Below are 18,438 nucleotides of genomic sequence, written 5' to 3'. Positions count from 1 at the left end.
TTAACAAATGCACAAATTGAGGGGGAGCTGTTACAGCTCTTTATATTAGAATCAAATTAAAATCTAAATTAACATGTTTGTCATCATCAAAAAGGGGGAGATTGTTGAGACAAACTCTCTATTTTAAAAGTTTTGATGAAAATAAACAAAGGTTAATTAAGAATGTTAATTATGATTCTAAATGTTATGTTAATTTAACTTGTGTTCTTGAGTGGTTTTAATTAAGAGCAGAATCAAGCAAATACAAGAAAAGACAACAACAAGATCATTCTGCATCATAAACAGAGAATGATCTTCAGCTTCACCGAACTATCTATCACAGCATGTTGTTCAAAGTTTATCTACATCGTTATCAAAGAATCTGCTCTGTAAATCATTCATATCTAACAAGTACATGGCAAAGAACAAGTACAAATAATCCAGACTCAAAAAGGATATTTGATCGCAAAGATCAAAGAGTTCAAACATGGACAAAAGTCATGACGGCTTAAGAACTCCAAAATTCAAATGTCAAGAAAACTTGATCAAACTGGGTATATGACAAGACAAGAACAAAGGAAATACAAAACATTCAAAACGGGAACTCCAGAATGATTATTGAAGCTCAAGAAAGTTCAAACTGATAAAACCAACGTTAATCATTCTCCGTTTTTCTGCACATCAACAGCAGCCTTGCATCCTCTTTGTTTCAGTCTGCAATTCGCTTCAAATCTTCTCCAACCTCCTCTAGCTACACTCAAGACTCAAGACAGATAATGTACCATCCAAGATCAATGAAGAAATGTCAAAGAAAGGACAGAAATGCTTTCAATGCTAAAACATCAAAAGTCAAAAAGCTGTTTTCAAAGCAGCATTATTTTTATTCTAAAAATAAGGTTTTAGTCAAAAAAGCATGGCCTCTCCAACAGCTATTTCGTACATCCCCAGCCTATAAATAGCCATTATCTCAGTTCTCAGTAAGAAATTCAAGTGCCAAGTAATCAACATTATACAATCACACTTAAGCTTGAAATTCTGCAAAACATAGGCAACATCACTTTCTGCAATTCGCAAAACAGCCACTGCTGCACACTCACATATTAGCTGCAAAATTGTCATTAGATACTCTGTAAAGAATCTATTCTCAAACAAGAGTTCAGCAATATCAGATTCTGTCAAATTCAATCATTTGTAAAAACTCAAACTTTTAGAGTTTCTTTATAGTTTGTTTAAGATTGTTTTCTATCAAGGTTAGATAGGTGTTGTGATTGCTTTCTGGGTGGAAAGTAATTAAGAAAGAAATAGATCAAGGTTGATTTATTCTAGGTGTTGTAAGATTAAGAAGGTTCTTCATTTTAAACACTTAGTGGAAAATCTCACAGTGTGAGGACTGGACGTAACCCACGTTGGGTGAACTAGGATAAATCTTTGTGTGGTATTCTCTTTCCTTTCTCCTTCTTTATTATACTGCATTAATCATTTGAGATAAAATATAAACTGATTTTTTGCTAATTAAAGAACGTTCTCTGTTTTATAACATAAACCAAGAACGTTCTCCGTTTTCTGTTTCATAACCAAGATCATTCTTGAGTTATTTTCTTAAGTTTTAACATGAATTTTTAAAAGGCATATTTATAATTCAAACCCCCCTTTCTTGTAAATCGACATTGTTACTTCAGACGTTTGTTTGTGTAGGAAGAGGATTTGGTGAGAGAATGTTGTGCTTTGTTGTCCAATGTGTTTATGCAAGAAGGGGTTCCAGATAGGTGGTCATGGAGACTTGATCATAGTGAAGTGTGCTCAATTAAAATTGCATACTCTGCTTTGACTAATGAGGTGGAGGCTGAAGAGTCACCCATGACCAACTTCATTTGGAACAAGGCGGTACCTTTGAAAGTTGAGATTTTTGCTTGGAGATTATTAAATGATCGAATTCCTACAAAGAACAACTTGGCTCAAGGCGGAATATTAAGTGCGAATAATTCTTTATGTGTTTTTGGATATGGTGGTGTAGATGTTGCACATTTTTTAGTAAGGTGTGGAATGAAACGTTGAAGTGGTTGGGAGTGACTCGTGTTCCCCATCATTGTGCTCTTAATCGGACTCATCGATTTTGTAGTTTATTTTTATTTAACAAAGCATCTTGAAATAGACTTCATATGATTTTGCTAGTTTGCATTTGGCCCATTTAGAAAATTTGTAATAATTGGGTCTTTAATAAAAACAATAATTCATATAAGTACCTTGTTGATTCAATATTGGTGGTGATTTAAAGCTAAGCAAAAAGGTTTCACGTATGGCCTTAATCAATGGTGGAAAAATCCACTAGCTTGTCTTGACCTTAGTAACACTCATTGATCTTTGAAAGAGATTTTTTGTTTCCTAGGTTTGGGGGATGTCTTATTCTTTGGCTCTGGTCGTTGTTTAGTTAGAATTTGTTTTCTTTCTCGTTTCTTAGATTGTATTTTGTGTGTGTGTGTGACTATTTTGGCAAGTCTTGTGCTTACATAGATGGTATTATAATTAATTTTGGCTTTTGCAAAACAAAAAACTTAGTTAGTATGTCCCATTAAATATTTATAATCCATATACATGAAATAATCTCAAAAGTGACTTACAAGATAAATTAATAAAAAATTATCCGAAAATATGCTAATTGCGAATGGTTCTAATGATTCTTCTAGTAGGTATTTTCATCTTTATATTACACTTATTACTATTCTAACGGAAAAAATCAAGATTGAAGGACTTGTTAATTTATTCAAAATAATTAGATAAAATTTTTTTAAAAGTTATTTAGTACAAAGTATGCAACAACAAAAATTTAAATAAAATTAAAATTGCAAAATGTTTTGATTAAGATAATTTATACTGTTAAATATTTTATTGATCAAAATCAAAATTGTAAGATGTTTTTCGAAATTAAAATTGTTAATTTTTTTTTTTTGTGACATCGATTTGATTTTAATTTTAAAGAATAATGATTATAAACGAATCATAAATAATTTTGCAACAAAAAGATATAAAGATAATATTCATACCATTACAAAGACCAATTTATTGATTTGTCTGGAACACTTAAAATATCAAGACTGTCCCTATATTTCTAGTGTGTAATTAAGCAGGAAAGATAATAATAACTTTCTGGCTATGCTAAACGAATATGACATCAAATATATATAGCAAAGTGTTTGGCAAGACCTTTTCCATGCCACTTGATAAATGGCATATACTTTTGCATTAACCATAGAGACACCAAATTAGGTCGCCCCAATAATGTAAATGTATAAGCATGGAAAGGAAATCTGGAAAGAAAGGATGGTACCATCCAAAACTGCATACTATAAAATTAGAAGGAAGACATAAATTAAAGGGGAGTTGGAAAGGAAGAAAAATTATAAACGGGTCTCTAGGTTGAGCATGTAAAATAATAGTTTATAAATTATAAACGGGTCATAAGATATTGACTTAGTAGTATGTTTGATGTGTTTATTTTTTTTTTATTTAAAATAAATTTTAATAATAATTTTACGATTGTTTTTGAAGAAATTTAAATTCGTCTGTTTAAAATTATAAAATTAGTTTAAGTGTAGTTTTAGTCATTCTATTTTTATCAATTTATGAAATTGATCATTCTATTTTAAAATTTGACAGTTTTGGTTTTTTATTTTGATTTTTTAACTAAAATTATTATGTGACATGTTTTAAATAACGTGATATATGATACAATAATATAAAATGATTAACACCTATGAAATCGCAATAAAGCCATATAAAAACTTAACTTTTCAACTTCATATTTTTTGCATTTTTATAATTTAATTAATAATATATGAATAATTAATGCATTTAAATTGTTTTATATCAATGAATTGTCTACCGCATCATTTAAAACATGTCAAATTATCATATTTCAGTTAAAAAAAATAAATAAAAAAAGATAAAAATTGTCGACTTTTAAAACAGAAAAAATAATTTCGTGATTTAATAAAAATCAAAAATCAAAATTACAATTACAATTAAGTCTTCCTACAATAGAATTAATACATTTAAAGGCACGATGTTTTTCGGTTGTTGGTATATATATATATATATATATATATATTTTTGTTGAGATTTTAGTTTATTTTAGTAAAGTAGAAAACATATTTTTGCAATGTATTGAGCCTTTTTTTCCATGATTCACGTAGTTTCGAGAAAGTCGTATATGATTTTATCACCATTGTCACATAATTTGATCAACAAATTGTATAAAGTATTGAATTCATTTTTCATAACGATAGATAGAGAGAATGCAACTTTTTAATGCTAAATATCATTGATACTCCTATTAGTATATGAAATAAAACTCAGTCCTCCTAAAACATTCATGACAATCAAGTTATAAATATATGGTTGTTAATTCAACTTGTAGGAGCTGATATTTATTTATTTTCAGCTTCTTGGTAGAGAGGTTGTTGGGAAGAGGGGTAAAATTGACCATACATTTATATAGTGATTACATTTTTCGTTTTTTTTTTCTCTATAAAATATTATAAATATTACTATAAACTTATATATATATATATATATATATATATATATATATATATATAACGCGATGTTTTAGATTCAAATTGAGATAAAACATCTAATTTAATAATATCATCATTTGTCTGTTAATTGTGAAGATGACACAACTTGTATTGTATTTCAAATTATTAATGATATGATATAATGAATATCATCTTCTCATCATAATTTTTTTTATTAAAAAATGATTTATCAGTATATAACTTTAATTTATAACAATGTCAAAAAAAAAAATTCAGTATAATAAATATGATAACCTAATTATTGTCTTAACGAGCAAAGAGCAATATAATCATAAAAAAATGATTTATCAGTATATAATTTTAATTTATAACAATGTCAAAAAAAAATTCAGTATAATAAATATGATAACCTAATTATTGTCTTAACGAGCAAAGAGTAATATAATCATTTAGTGTACTACTTCCTCATTTATTATTTCATCTTAGTTAAAATTGCTAATAAATGCTAATAAAATGCTCTTATGACATTGTTTAAGAACTTAAATATAAAAATGAATCTTAAAAGTTGTGCATTTAATTGTAAATTAATTGTAAAAGAGTTATTTTTCACTCACAAATGATATTTATCTCCAAATTATTAGCATGACCCTTTAATTAAAGAAGAAAAAATTAAGTGAAAAGGTCTCGATGGCTCACTTGTGTATAGAGAGGTACTTACATATTAGTAGTACTTTGGAATGAGATTTTCACAGTCATAGTGGAGTTCAAAGCCGGATTCACAGGAAATATAAGTTGAAATGTTGCCAAATGTATCAATGTATATGATTCATGAGGTGTCCCAATTGTCATTTATGAAATGGGGATTCAATAATCAATATCAATAATAATTATAAAAAGGGGGGCCATCTCTAGGGTACAACACGCTTCAAAAGTATTAATAAGATGACCCAATACAACAAAACTGATCAATGTAAGTAGACAAGTTTATTTAGTGTCGATATCAAACATGGTCCATACTGGACTATTAAACCGATGGGCCTCAAATTCATGCCCCCAAATTAAATAACATTTTTTCTAATGAAAAATATACATCTGTTATATCATTCCTTTTCTTCACTAGTAAATAATATTACAATCCTTTTTTCGTTGACAAATTCCTAATACAGTCCTAAACATCATATCAGTAGCCCAAAATTAAAGAAATGATGAATTATTCTCTATTCCAGAACCTTATTGCCAATCATAATAATTAAAATAATAATAATAATAATAATAATAATAATAATAATAACAATAATAATAATAATAGGAGTGATGGGTTGTATATTGATTTGTGTATCATTTTATTTTTAAAAAATAATTTTATTACTTTTTGACTTTTACAAACGGTAAAGGATAAAAATTCAAGAGATCCCGAGTTGGTGACACATATGTGGTGTGAACCGACGACGGTAATAATAAGAGAATTCAACATCTAACGCACAAGAAATAAAACACAATAAAGATGAGATATTACGAATTTGATAAAGAAATAAACATGATGATGATGGTGGTGGTGATAATCAACCAATAATTTTGAAGTACCCAAAAGATACTACAAAAGGACCATATGAAAATACATTTTTAATGTAATCCATTAATTTTTTTAACATACATTGATGTTATCTTTGGTTTCAGGGAAAGAATATAGAGTCGGATAATTTTATTTCAGCAACAAAATAATAGCAAAAAATATAATTAGTATTGAAAAAAATAAAATACAATAAAACAACCCTAAACAATAAAATGAAAACTTATCCTTTTTTTTAACCTAACTATTCTTAGAGGTAATAGATCCTAATAATTTATAGTAGGTCTAGAGACAAATAAAAATGATGAATGATTATTTTAGTTAAGTTAGAACTCGAGTATTCTTGATTAATTCGTTTTTACCTGTAAAGTTTATTAATTATTTAAATTCGATCATTTTGTTTGTTTTTATTAGTTGATATATAGAAAGTAAAAAGAAATAAAACAATCTATTTGTAAGATGATATTAAAATATAAATCAGAAAATAAAAAAGACTTAAATACGTAATTAATTGCTGAAAAATGCAAAAGAATTGATTTTAATGGTATGCAAAATAGAAAATTAAGAAACACCATGCAATGCAAAGATGCATTATTTTAACGGTTACCCAATATTCATATGTATCTTGTTTATCTTCTGCAATTATAACTTTAATGTCATTTTACAAATATACTATTTTATTTCTTTTTACTTTATACAAATCCTACACCTCATTATTCTATTTAATTATTGTATCATTTTTAAATATTTTTATTTCTTTTACTTTTTTTTAATCAAAATAATTATTTTAGTCTATGACAGTGTCTCGTTTGCATTTATCTTGAACTGATGAACGACAAAAACATGTGTTGTGTTACGGTTTATGTCTAATGATGGAGTGGATAAGAGTAGACACATTGCAATATTTCATCTGTAATGGTCATCTAACCAAATGTTATGAAATCAATTTAGTCTCTATTTTTATTTCGGAATAATTTGAGTTGTAAACAATAAAAAAGCGGATACGAGTACTCTCTAGCTATTCAAAAAACTTAGTCAACAAAAATTGATACTTTTTGTCTCTTTGATTCTAAATATAAGATAAAATTAAGTTAACAAAAATTGATTCATTTGATTTTGGATCAAATATATCAATTTTTGTTGACTCAATTATCTCTTATATTTAGGATTTGATGGAGTGTAATATAAATGGCACGAGGTAAAATTTTCATCCAAAAAAATGATATGTATTTATCAAAGAAAGAAAAGAGAGTAAACCAACATTTTTAATCGCGAAGTGTAGAGCGTTGTCACTTTGGTACCTGAGTCAGTCAAAAATTTAAATTAATTATCGAATATTCAAAATGTCATTCAGTTTAGCCATTGACGTTGCAACAGTAATAAACTATTTTGAAACTAAGTTGTTTTAAATGACTTTTATGATAATAAAATGTGTTTTTCAAAAACTATTTTGATGAGTTGATAACTAATACTCGTTATGTCCCGAAATAATTGTCACATTTATAAAAAAATATTTGTTTCAAAATAATTATGATTTTTTATTTCTAATACAACTTTAACTACTTTATTCTAAATATACTCTCTAATTAATGTTGTGTGTACCACTCTTAATTTATTATTTTTCACTTTTTATTTATGATTATGAAAATAATCATAAAATCATTATCCTATTTCATTCATTCATTTATCATCTTTACTTCTAAATATATGTGAAATAATCAAGTGCAGATAATTTCAATACAAAAAGTAATAATTCTTAATTTAGCCAAAATCCATAATAACAAAACAATATACTTAAATCTAGATGGAAGTTGACCATAAAATATCTACAAGGCATTGGTGCTTAACCTTAATATAAAGAAATGAAAGAGTGAAAGTGTGGAAGAGGGTTGTTTGGACTCTCGAGGTAGGTGTGTTTAATATTAATGGTATAGAAATATCAACACTTTGGGTGTCTACACTACTCTCCACTCTCCCAACCACACCACTCATTCCCATTCTCTCTCTCTCTCTCTCTTCAATTTGAATACTTCATTTTTATGCCATTCTTCCCTCGCTGTTAATTTCCCCTGTAGGGGTATATTTGGAATTTCCATTCTTTCCATGGATCCAGCGCCAATAATCAACTCTCCTTCCAACACGGCATCCTATCACCTACCGGAGATCTGGAAGTTCCCGCCGGCTAGAACGCCGCACTTTGAGCATGCCTTCGGAGATTTTGCAACTGCTCCCACGCAGGAAGATCTCGGTAGAGACCCGGTCGCTTCGGAGCAGATACCGGTGAACCATGGCTGGAAAAGACGCGACACGGAGGAGGATTCGGTTAAAGGCGTTTCCACCAGTAATGCCAATGGCGGCAACAGCGTGGTAATCGCTTATTCAATTATATAATGTAAAATTTAAAAGAAACAAAATAATGATGTTGTGATTGAGTGATTGAGTTATTAATGGTTGAAATTAAGCGAATAATGAACTTCAATTAAGCTCAAATCGATCGTGTTGTATCCTTAGCGAGATTTTACTTAGCTTCCGGTTGAATTCTGGATTACAAGGGACTTTTTCCTCTAGAAACCGGAAGGTTAAAACAAAAACAAAAAGTGCAATTTAGTACTCCCTCCTGAATGAAATAGAAAACAAAAGATGTAGTTGAAAAGTTGAGGTATTCGGACTAACTTTTCTGGAATGAAATTTAAAGCAAAAATAATAGTTGAGAAGTTAATGTATCTAAACTAAATTTTTAAAGAGATACATCAACCTTTTAATACTATCTTTGCTTATATTTCATATGAAATATTATTATATGGAGAATGGATCTGATTTTTGAAAATTGATAATTTTTATTTTATTTTGGTTGGAATTGAAGATTTGTTATAGGAGTTAAGGTAGTGAATTTGGGTTTGTGCAGAATGATGATGGAAAACGGAGTAAAACATCAGGGAACAGTAAAGGTGAAGTAATAGTAGGAGAAGAAAACAGTTCAGGAAAGCATGCGGAAAAAACTACTGAGGCACATCCTAAGCAAGATTACATTCATGTTCGAGCTAGAAGGGGTCAAGCTACTGATAGCCACAGTCTTGCAGAAAGAGTATTTTCCTACTTCATTATTCTCACTAACTTAACTACCACTTATAATTCTGTTATTATTTAATTATTATTTTAGGATAGAATAGATTTATAGAATTTGATCCTAGTGTGGTCAAATAGCGGCTATAGCGCAGTGGAATTTTAATAAATCGTTATTGTTCTGGAGTTTTGTTTTTACAATTTGGTTAGTGAAGTTGACAACTTGGATTTGATAGGCTGAAATGGTCAATAAGTTGAGAACTTCGGGGACCAAATTCTATATTTGCTTAACAGTTGTTTTAGTTTTAGGTAACTTTTTTGTGTTTTTATTTGTAAGGATCATTTTCTTAACTGAGGTAATTGTAATTTAGAGGTTGGCACGACTCAGTTATGGGACATGTCATGATAACTGAAAATTCCCTAAAAAGTTGGGTTAAGAAAATGATTCTGTTGTGGAAATTGGAGTAAAGTATTAATTGAATCATTGAATATTTTGTATTTAGAGTTATTGACTTAGTTTTCTAATAGAATATTGGTGGACACTGTTGGACAGGCTAGAAGGGAAAAGATTAGTGAAAGGATGAAAGTTCTTCAGGATTTAGTCCCTGGTTGCAACAAGGTATGATTAACTCACTGTCTGTTGAGTTTTGTCTCTTCTCGTGCCATATTTTTATGCATACAATAAAAAAGAAGAAAAAAAATAAGCATAAAGGAAGAAGAATAAAATAAAATAAAAGGTGTTTACTTTTCTTTTCTTATGAACGGAAAAGAAAAGAATAAAATCATCAGTGGGTATTTATGTAAATCTCTGGTAAGATGAGCTGAAAATATTCCTTATGGTTGGTTTATGTACTGTGCTTTCTAGGAAATTAAAAATTGGGGCACCTTTTTTTTATTCAGGTTATTGGGAAAGCATTGGTCCTTGATGAGATAATCAATTATATCCAATCACTTCAGAACCAAGTAGAGGTGTGAATTATTTATCTGATGTTGCCATTCTTTGTAAATATATGTATGCTTTGTAGTTTATTTTCTGAGTATTGTAATTTTACTTTTACATCACAGTTTTTGTCGATGAAGCTTGAAGCAGTAAATTCAAGATTGACCCCTGGTATTGATGTGTTTCCTCCTAAAGATGTAAGTATTGAACAACATCCTTACATTTTTATATCGAATTCTATATATACAGACTACACATATGGACAAAAATGTCCAAAGCACACACTAGTATTTGCAAAGTGAAAAGGCCACAAATGCTAACAAAAAGATTTAATGCACGTTACTTTTCACATCTACCTAAGCAATGATCATGTGTATCCGTTGAAGCTACATATTGGAGTGTTGGTTTTAACGCAAGTTTAACAGTTATATACCGTGAAAACAAACATGCAACAATTATTCATCTATTATTTATTGTATTTGGATTCTCTCCAAATGCAATATGGTGTTGCAGCTATAATTAGTGTTAGATTTAGAGAGAATAACTTTGTAAATGTTTGGTTTCGACATGGTATTGACAAAATCACATTGAGCCATTGTGATTTTGCATAAACTACACTCTGTAGAGAATATGGGTCCACTTTACATCTGTTGACCCATATCCTCTACACCTGCAACACCATACTGCAGCTATAGAGGATATGGGTCCACAATCCACTTTAGGTCTTACTCATTCTTGGGTCGGCCATGATGAAAATGAATGAAAGAACGTAATTATAATAATAATTAAAAAATTGAAAACTAAAATCACCCAAAAAATTATTTAGTGACCAAAATCGCATAGTCTAAAGTAGAGGCTCTTAAAATTTTAGTTAAGTCTTCACCTTTTTAGCTAAAAATTTATCTTCATTCTTATACAACATCAACTTGTGTTCCAGTTTGATCAGCAAACTTATGATACAACCACCATACCATTTGGTTCACAAGCTACAAGAGATTACAGCCGGGGTTCATCACCGGAATGGTTGCATATGCAGGTAGGAAGTGGTTTTGGAAGAGCAACGTAGTCTCTATGAAATTTCATCACCTGATAGTAAATGCAAATAGAAACATTAGTCTCTACTTCAGAGCTCCCATAAATCATATACTCAAGGTGTTGAAGTCCAAATGGACACTTAGTATTTAAGCAAATCCATTTGTTAGTGTGTTGAAAATTTATTCATTTACATAAGATGTAGCTTTGTGGGCTATATAGGCTTCCTGTCGTGAAACTCTTCATAACTTTTAAAATGATCATTGTTCTTGTAAAAGAATGCTGCTTGTCTTGAATACATAATGGTTATATATTGTATAATGGTCTCAACATTGTGCTTTTTTTTACAGACTCAACATTGTTTTTTTGTTTGTGAAGCTATGTTGATTAGATTGAAACACATGTGATTTTGTTTGTTTGGATAAATAGATCTTAAATACCAAAGAGTGTTACGAATATTATCCGAGTTATTAAACCCTACTCGATGCTTTTTTGCCTCTCGTTGTTGATGAATGGTGCCATGGTGTGTTCATACTCTCCAGTTGTTCCTTTTAACATCCTCATTTTTCTCCCTCTAGTTTTGCGTCTAGGCGATTAAGCTATTGTTAGAGTGTAACTAAATAAAACTAGAAATATAAGAATAATTTAAGGTATTGTGATGAGTGAGTGAAGTAACTATAGAAGTTAATCGAGTAATTGGTTGAATTACATCTCTTAGTTGCCCAATTAGAATGGTAGAAATTGAAATTTTAAGTTTTAAAGAAAGTCAACGCTTGATTTTCAAATTTAAGGCAAGAGAGATTATTTTAGAGGATGTTTATTTTGTGAAAATATTTTATGTTTTTTATTTTACTTTGATGAGAATTTCTTGAAATAATCTGTTGATGTAGAGATAAGATGATATACTAGTTAATGAATATGCATTAATATAAATTACTGAAATAGATTTTTGATATTTTTATTGTTTTTAAAAACGTAAATAATTGTTCTAAAAATATAAACAATTATTTACTTCAAAAGTCTCTCACTTCTTTATTAACGAGTAAAATTAATACAGATTTTAAGAAGAAAAAAATCACTAAATAAAGGGCCTAATCTATGACACAGTAGTCTTTGCAAATCCTTTCCCTTATATAGTCTCAAACAATCTCCAAGAAAATGAAATATTTAACATTATGGTATAATAATTTGGAATTACTCTCATTGATACTGACTACCCAATTTTCATTTGTGGTTTTCTATTATTATACAAGATGCATTCAATTGGTTTAGCATGTTGACAACATTTTCATCAGAGATGTTATCTTAATTAAACATTTTTCTTGGAGAAGTGAGATTTGGAGATATGGCATACATAACAATTAACAAATGAATGGACATTTGAGTCTTTAAAATGTGAGTATCGATAAAAATAGTTCGTTGAGTTTTAAGTATTGACAAATACATTGGTGAAATTATAATAAGCCGGTTAAAATGATTCTTCCATTAACTTGTATCATTAGATGATATGATGTAACACATTAAATGATCATATTTTCATTGTTGGACTCATATCTATGACACATTACCACAAATTTATGTTACATGTTAAATTATGAATTTCATGTCAACTTTAAAGTTTTATACTTGTAATCCAAACCCATTAAATAATTTTTACATCATAAATTTCATATGTAATTTAGTTTCGAGTGATGTAACGAAGATTTAGAATTCACATGAAAGATCACATATTCATTTAATAAGGAGTTAAATAACCTATAATGTCATTGATGTATTTATTAATTTATAAAATTCATGAGTATTTTGATTGATACTCACAATTTTAATTACTTATTTGCCTATTTGATCTACATGTAAGACTTATTACCTTCTTTCTTAAATATTAGACTTTGTTGACTAAATCACAAAAAATTTAAAAATTACTAGTATTAAATTCGTTTAGAGTGTTGGTTCTTTTAAGTTTACTATTCAAGAGAGATGACTAATTTATTTTTGTATCATAGCATTTGTTGCTTATTTATTGACTATTACAAAAGAATGTATAATATCAAATTACGAGTGTTTTGATATTGGAATAATTAACAGTTAAAACTTTTAACTTGAAGTTGATCCTATAGAGACATAATTTTTTTAAAAGGATGTTATATTTAAGTTAAATTACATCCGCGGTCCCTTAACTTAATTTCAGGTAACGTTTTAGTCCTTTATTTTTTTTTTTTGAGTTGGTCCTTTATTTTAATTTTAGGTGACAATATGATATTTTATATTTTAAAATGTCAACAATGTTATCCTTTTTTTTTTACAAAAATTCAAAAAAATCATCAAAATTTTCAAACAAAACCCATAAAATTCATTATCATCTTCAATAAAATACAAATTTAATCAAATTCATAACTTAAATCTTGAAATAAACTCATATTTTCATTCTTTATTTGATGTTGTTGGATATGAAAATATGAGTGTATTTGAATATTTGAGTTATGAATTTGAAAAAATTTGCATTATATTAAAAATAATTATTAATTTTATGAGTTTTGGTTGAAAATTTTGATGATTTTTTAAAAATTTTGTATAAAAAAGGATAACATTGTTGAAATTTTAAAACATAAAATATCAAATTGTCACTTAAAATTAAAATAAATGATTAACTCAGAAAAAAAAAAAAAAAAAAAGATAAATGACTAAAACATTATCTGAAATTAAGTTAAGGGACACGAATGTAATTTAACCTTATATTTATAGAAAAAGTAGTATCCGTCGTAATCACATTTATACTTGCATTTAAACTCGGTTGATAATGAGAATGCCAACCACATTATGATAGATTGTCATTACATTAGCAAAAATAACATCTCTAAAGACATTATCACTAACTTCAACAATTAAAATATTCTTCTGGAAAACGTCTTCACTAAGGGGTGGACAACTGTCATAATGAATTTAAATCTCTACCACTATGATTTTTTTCAAAGTTCCAAAGTGTAGATTTTGGTCCACCATAATTTTGGTATTTTCCAAACACACACGCCAAGTTGATGAGAGATCCTAAGATCAATTAGATATGTAACAACTAACAAGTTTGGTTCATATAATATATGCTCAAACTTGAGAGTGGGTCAAAAATAATGAATGAACAAGTTTGGTTTATAATTTGATTTTGTTTGTATATTATGTAACAACAATAACTAAAATAATTGTAAATCCTTGTATTTATGACTCATTGTATACATCACACCCTTCAATGTGTAACTCAGTCACGCATGTTCATTCATATGATCTATCACTTTCTTCTTTCTCAACACCAAGGGTGCTTTTATTCATCTAAACCAAATAAAATATGTACCTCAAGAAAAATTTCACATGAAAGCTACCATCAAATTAAATTTACAGCAGAAGAGGTCTAAGCTATAGCACCAAAGGAATTGCCTCCTTGTCCTTGATTGAAACTATTCCCACTAGACTGGAAGTAAGAAATTGCTGCCAATACCACACGCAGGATCAGAATTGCGGCGAATACAGTGCCTCCAAGGTTGCATATGACCTGCAATTCATAGTCAATATTCACCAATAGTTGTTAGCTACTACTTCATAATGCATTCTCTAGTTATAAAGCAAAGAGATTTTGTGAAGGTGAACTACAAAATTTGATAACCATATTTAAGCCTTGGCGGGCGTATAGCTTCTATGATCACAAATTCGTGAGTTAGCATTTGATGTTTCAATCAACTCCTCAAAATAGGCATTTTCATATCGGTGGGATTAAGTTACTCTTGGATTGATGAAATTTAATGTTTATGATGAATTATTAAGTGGAGTAGCTCTGCTCAAAGTTACACCTGGAGTGGAGTTACGGCATCCCTCCTTATATATATATAAGAATAATCAAAAGCCAAAAATATAAGAATTATCTAAAGCCTATACCAGTTATTGTTCAAGTTCACTCACATCTAACATTTTCTTTCTCTAAATCATAAACTGTTGAATGAGAGAGACGTGTGATGAAACTGTGTCTGAACTACAAAGCGTAGTCGATTTTATATAGACTCCGGGCAATAAATATAGAAGATATTATCCCTATTTACATGATATGATATGCAATAAATACAAAAATCATAAATATATTTTCAACATAAACAATGTCTCAAAGTACACATATATTATCATCTTCTCACATAACTCACTCGAGCATTGCACTGGACCATGAACTAGTAAGAGAATCAAGGAAGGTGTATATCGAGCATAAACAGTGTGCAAATAACATTTCAAGATTTAACTTCTGAAAAAACTGAATTCTAAGTTGTTTAACAAAATCAAATGAGAAAATACATTTTATCCCTAGAAACTGCAGGAGAATTATTATTTGCACACATTTTATTGCAACCCCTCCCTAACATCTCTTATTCATCTCATGAAAAAGTTCGATTCAATTCGAGTAGTTTTTATAAATGCGAAGTAAAACGAACTGTGGTTCAACTAAACATGAACTCTTCATTAAGTAACATAATAGTTAGGAAGCAATACCTCAAGAAGTGCTTTGACAACAGAAAGTGAAGCAAGCAGCAAAGTTCCATCAACAGCAAAAGAAACCTGGATTTCCCCATTCACATGAAAAGCAAAATGAGAAAGCAGCCAAGGAAACATTGAAAGATAAATTTCAGCACCTAAACTTTCATAAAAGAAGCATGCAGCACATTTTATATTCTACTTTGACTAGTGTTTAGAAATCAAAAGGGTAACACTGCCACAAGAATAATTGCATGCTTGATTCACCTTATTATGATTTTCATCTTAAGTTTTTTTTTACCACAGGATTAGCTAATCCAAAACAACCTTAATATTTTGAAACTTAAAAAGGAAAAAGACATGACTAATAATTTAAAGGCTTAATTGCAATTTTAGTCCCCCTACTTTTACTGATTCACGAAATTGGTCTCCCTATTTTAAAAGTCGACATTTTTGGCCACTCCCTCTGTTTTTTTAACTAAAAAATGATGACATGATGCTTTAAATAGAAGGGGACCAAAACTGTCGACTTTTAAAATAGGAGGATCAATTCCGTGAATTGGTAATAATAGAGGGACCAAAACTGCAATTAATCCAAATTTAAATTATAGAACCATCACAAAATTCATAAGCGGAGACAAGGAAACTTGAAGCTAAAACTTCTAGCAATATATTCAAAAACCAACTAATTACAACTGATGTACATTGCTTTTGTCTAGTACAAAATGTGGTGATTGCATAATACATAGTAAAAATGTTACAAAACACTCTTACAACTTTTTATTATAGGTAGTTTCTCCAAGAAGTAAATCTAAATGTCATGCAACTCAAAAACACTTAAATGAGATGACATGTGTCTCTGTTAGCTTAACTAGAGATCACAAGTTTGAATTCTCAGCTTAAAACTCTTGAGGGATAGTTTTGACACTAATGTAGTCCTACCCGACTCAAGGGTTGCGATACTTGATTTTTACCAAAATGTCATGCAAAATTAACGACCTTCACAAAATGTAATAGTTTTACATAGAATGGACTAATACTGTTGAGTATGTACATGTGCTATATGCAATAATTATTCATGATCACTAATGGCCTAACATGTACTATAGCAACTTGGTAGTTATGTTTTATCCAAAAATTTACTATACTAATTTAAAATTAAAGCTTCCAAATTCCAATTAATGAAGAAAAGGAAAAAACTTACAAGCTGAGGAGATATAACTGAAGGCAGAACAGAACGAGATGCCTTTTTAGCCCTTTTAGACATCTTCTTAAACATACTTTGCAAGAATCTTATCAACAAATCAACACTACTCTCTGCATCATCCTCATCACTATCCTCTTCAATTCCATCATACCCCCCAAAAACACCTTCATCCATATCATAATGTTCTCCCCCACTTGAATTATTCAGCTTCAAATCACAAAAATAAGTAAAAAAAAATTAACCAAATTTGAACAACAATTTTAAGCTACCCCTTTTTTTAAATACACAATTTTGAGCAACCCCATTTTTAAAAAACAAATTTTTGAGTTACGCTTTGCCACTAAAAGAAGAAGAAAATTATATATCATATCATAGTATTTTATTATTATATATACCTTGCTATTGCAATTGATGAATGAGAGATTTGAACGATGGTTGAAGTAGAGTTTGGAAGGAAAGGGTTGGTGATGAAGAAGAAAAACATTGTTTACTGAGAAGTGACGAAGGTTGGAGCGTGGAGAGCGCGTGAGATTGAACAATTGTGGTGTTGTTGCAGCTGCCATTTGGGACCGAACATATTAAGCTTTTAAAGATTTTGTTTTTATTTATTATCAACGTTGGAAAAACAACAAGAACAAATAACCTTGGCTTTTTGTTTGATGGAGCATTGAACTTTTTTGTTTTTTATAATGGGCTTTAGAATTAAGCCGGCCCAAATAGGTGCTAAAGCAGAAGGAAAAATTTCCCTTGTACCCTCTTTATTATACCTATACCCCCAAATTTAGAATGAAATGACTATTTTGCCCTCGTATAAATAATAAAACCTCACAAAATTACCATTCCACACTTTCACATTTCCGGAACAGAGAGTAAGTTTTTTTTCAAAATTTCCGGAGAAGTTGAGAAACAAGTTTTCCGGTACAGAAGAGTGTTCCGGAAAACTTATTTTTAACATATCCGGTACAGAAAGCGTTCCGGAAAACTTGATTGCTAACATTTCCGGTAGTTACTAGAGAACTTGAGCATCAAGTTTTCCGGAAGTTACGTATATATATATTTTTTTTTAATTTAATTAATTATAATTTTATAACTTATTGTGATTTAATTCTTTTAATATTTTAATTTTTCAGTGGGTGCACGAGGAAGAGACGGCAAAATCATACGAATTACACGGGACACTGAGACTTCTACATCGACTCCGATGAATCCCCCAGAGAGGATTCGACCGACAGCTTCAAGGAGAAGAAGACGTATGATTATTGAAGATGATGATGAGGGACATAATGATCAGGGGGAGCCTTCTACAGTGCATGAGGAAGATGTGGTACATGAGCATATGGTGCACGAGCAGGTGGATGTACATGAGCAGGAGGAGGCTGCACCTGCTCATGAGGGAGAGCATATGGAGGAGGAACATGATGGAGCTAAGGGACCTGGTGAGCTCACACGGTATCCTGGAGGACCTTATGATTTGTCTGTCCTTACACGATACCGTTATCATGTTTCAGCTAGACTATGGTTTGGCGAGGTATATTAAATTAATTATTACTTATTTAAATTAATTATTATTTGTTGTCTAAATTTAATTTTAATGTCATATATTTTTTTT

General features: G+C 29.6%; 2 protein-coding genes across 2 annotated transcripts; one reads left to right on the top strand and one right to left on the bottom strand.

Annotated features, from left to right (window-relative positions):
- The first annotated feature begins 7,940 nt into the window (after window positions 1–7,940).
- LOC101513654 (transcription factor BHLH094-like) lies at window positions 7,941–11,475 on the top strand. Its single transcript, XM_004489894.4, has 6 exons — window positions 7,941–8,451; window positions 8,990–9,169; window positions 9,701–9,766; window positions 10,048–10,116; window positions 10,213–10,284; window positions 11,025–11,475. Exons 1-6 carry the CDS (start codon window positions 8,188–8,190, stop codon window positions 11,151–11,153), a joined length of 780 nt encoding a protein of 259 aa, XP_004489951.1. The 5' UTR covers window positions 7,941–8,187; the 3' UTR covers window positions 11,154–11,475.
- Window positions 11,476–14,305: 2,830 nt separating this feature from the next.
- On the bottom strand, window positions 14,306–17,443 carry LOC101513328 (uncharacterized). Its single transcript, XM_004489893.4, has 4 exons — window positions 17,225–17,443; window positions 16,827–17,036; window positions 15,641–15,706; window positions 14,306–14,660 (listed from the first exon to the last, which is right to left on the bottom strand). Exons 1-4 carry the CDS (start codon window positions 17,390–17,392, stop codon window positions 14,520–14,522), a joined length of 585 nt encoding a protein of 194 aa, XP_004489950.1. The 5' UTR covers window positions 17,393–17,443; the 3' UTR covers window positions 14,306–14,519.
- Between the last annotated feature and the right edge of the window lie 995 nt (window positions 17,444–18,438).

Source organism: Cicer arietinum, chromosome 2 (assembly GCF_000331145.2).
Source record: "Cicer arietinum cultivar CDC Frontier isolate Library 1 chromosome 2, Cicar.CDCFrontier_v2.0, whole genome shotgun sequence".
Lineage (NCBI taxonomy): Eukaryota > Viridiplantae > Streptophyta > Magnoliopsida > Fabales > Fabaceae > Cicer > Cicer arietinum.
Note: the sequence above shows the minus strand (reverse complement) of the source record. Positions and strands in the feature narration are given on the sequence as shown.

Bases quoted from the DNA above. Each gene is read 5' to 3' on its own strand.
- LOC101513654 (XM_004489894.4), top strand. From the start codon at position 8,188: ATGGATCCAGCGCCAATAATCAACTCTCCTTCCAACACGGCATCCTAT. The intron at 8,452-8,989 runs GTAATCGCTTAT...GGGTTTGTGCAG, and splicing joins CCAATGGCGGCAACAGCGTG to AATGATGATGGAAAACGGAG. The intron at 9,170-9,700 runs GTATTTTCCTAC...ACTGTTGGACAG, and splicing joins GCCACAGTCTTGCAGAAAGA to GCTAGAAGGGAAAAGATTAG.
- LOC101513328 (XM_004489893.4), bottom strand. From the start codon at position 17,392: ATGGCAGCTGCAACAACACCACAATTGTTCAATCTCACGCGCTCTCCA. The intron at 17,037-17,224 runs GTATATATAATA...TGTGATTTGAAG, and splicing joins TCATCAATTGCAATAGCAAG to CTGAATAATTCAAGTGGGGG. The intron at 14,661-15,640 runs GTATTGCTTCCT...TATGAATTGCAG, and splicing joins TTGTCAAAGCACTTCTTGAG to GTCATATGCAACCTTGGAGG.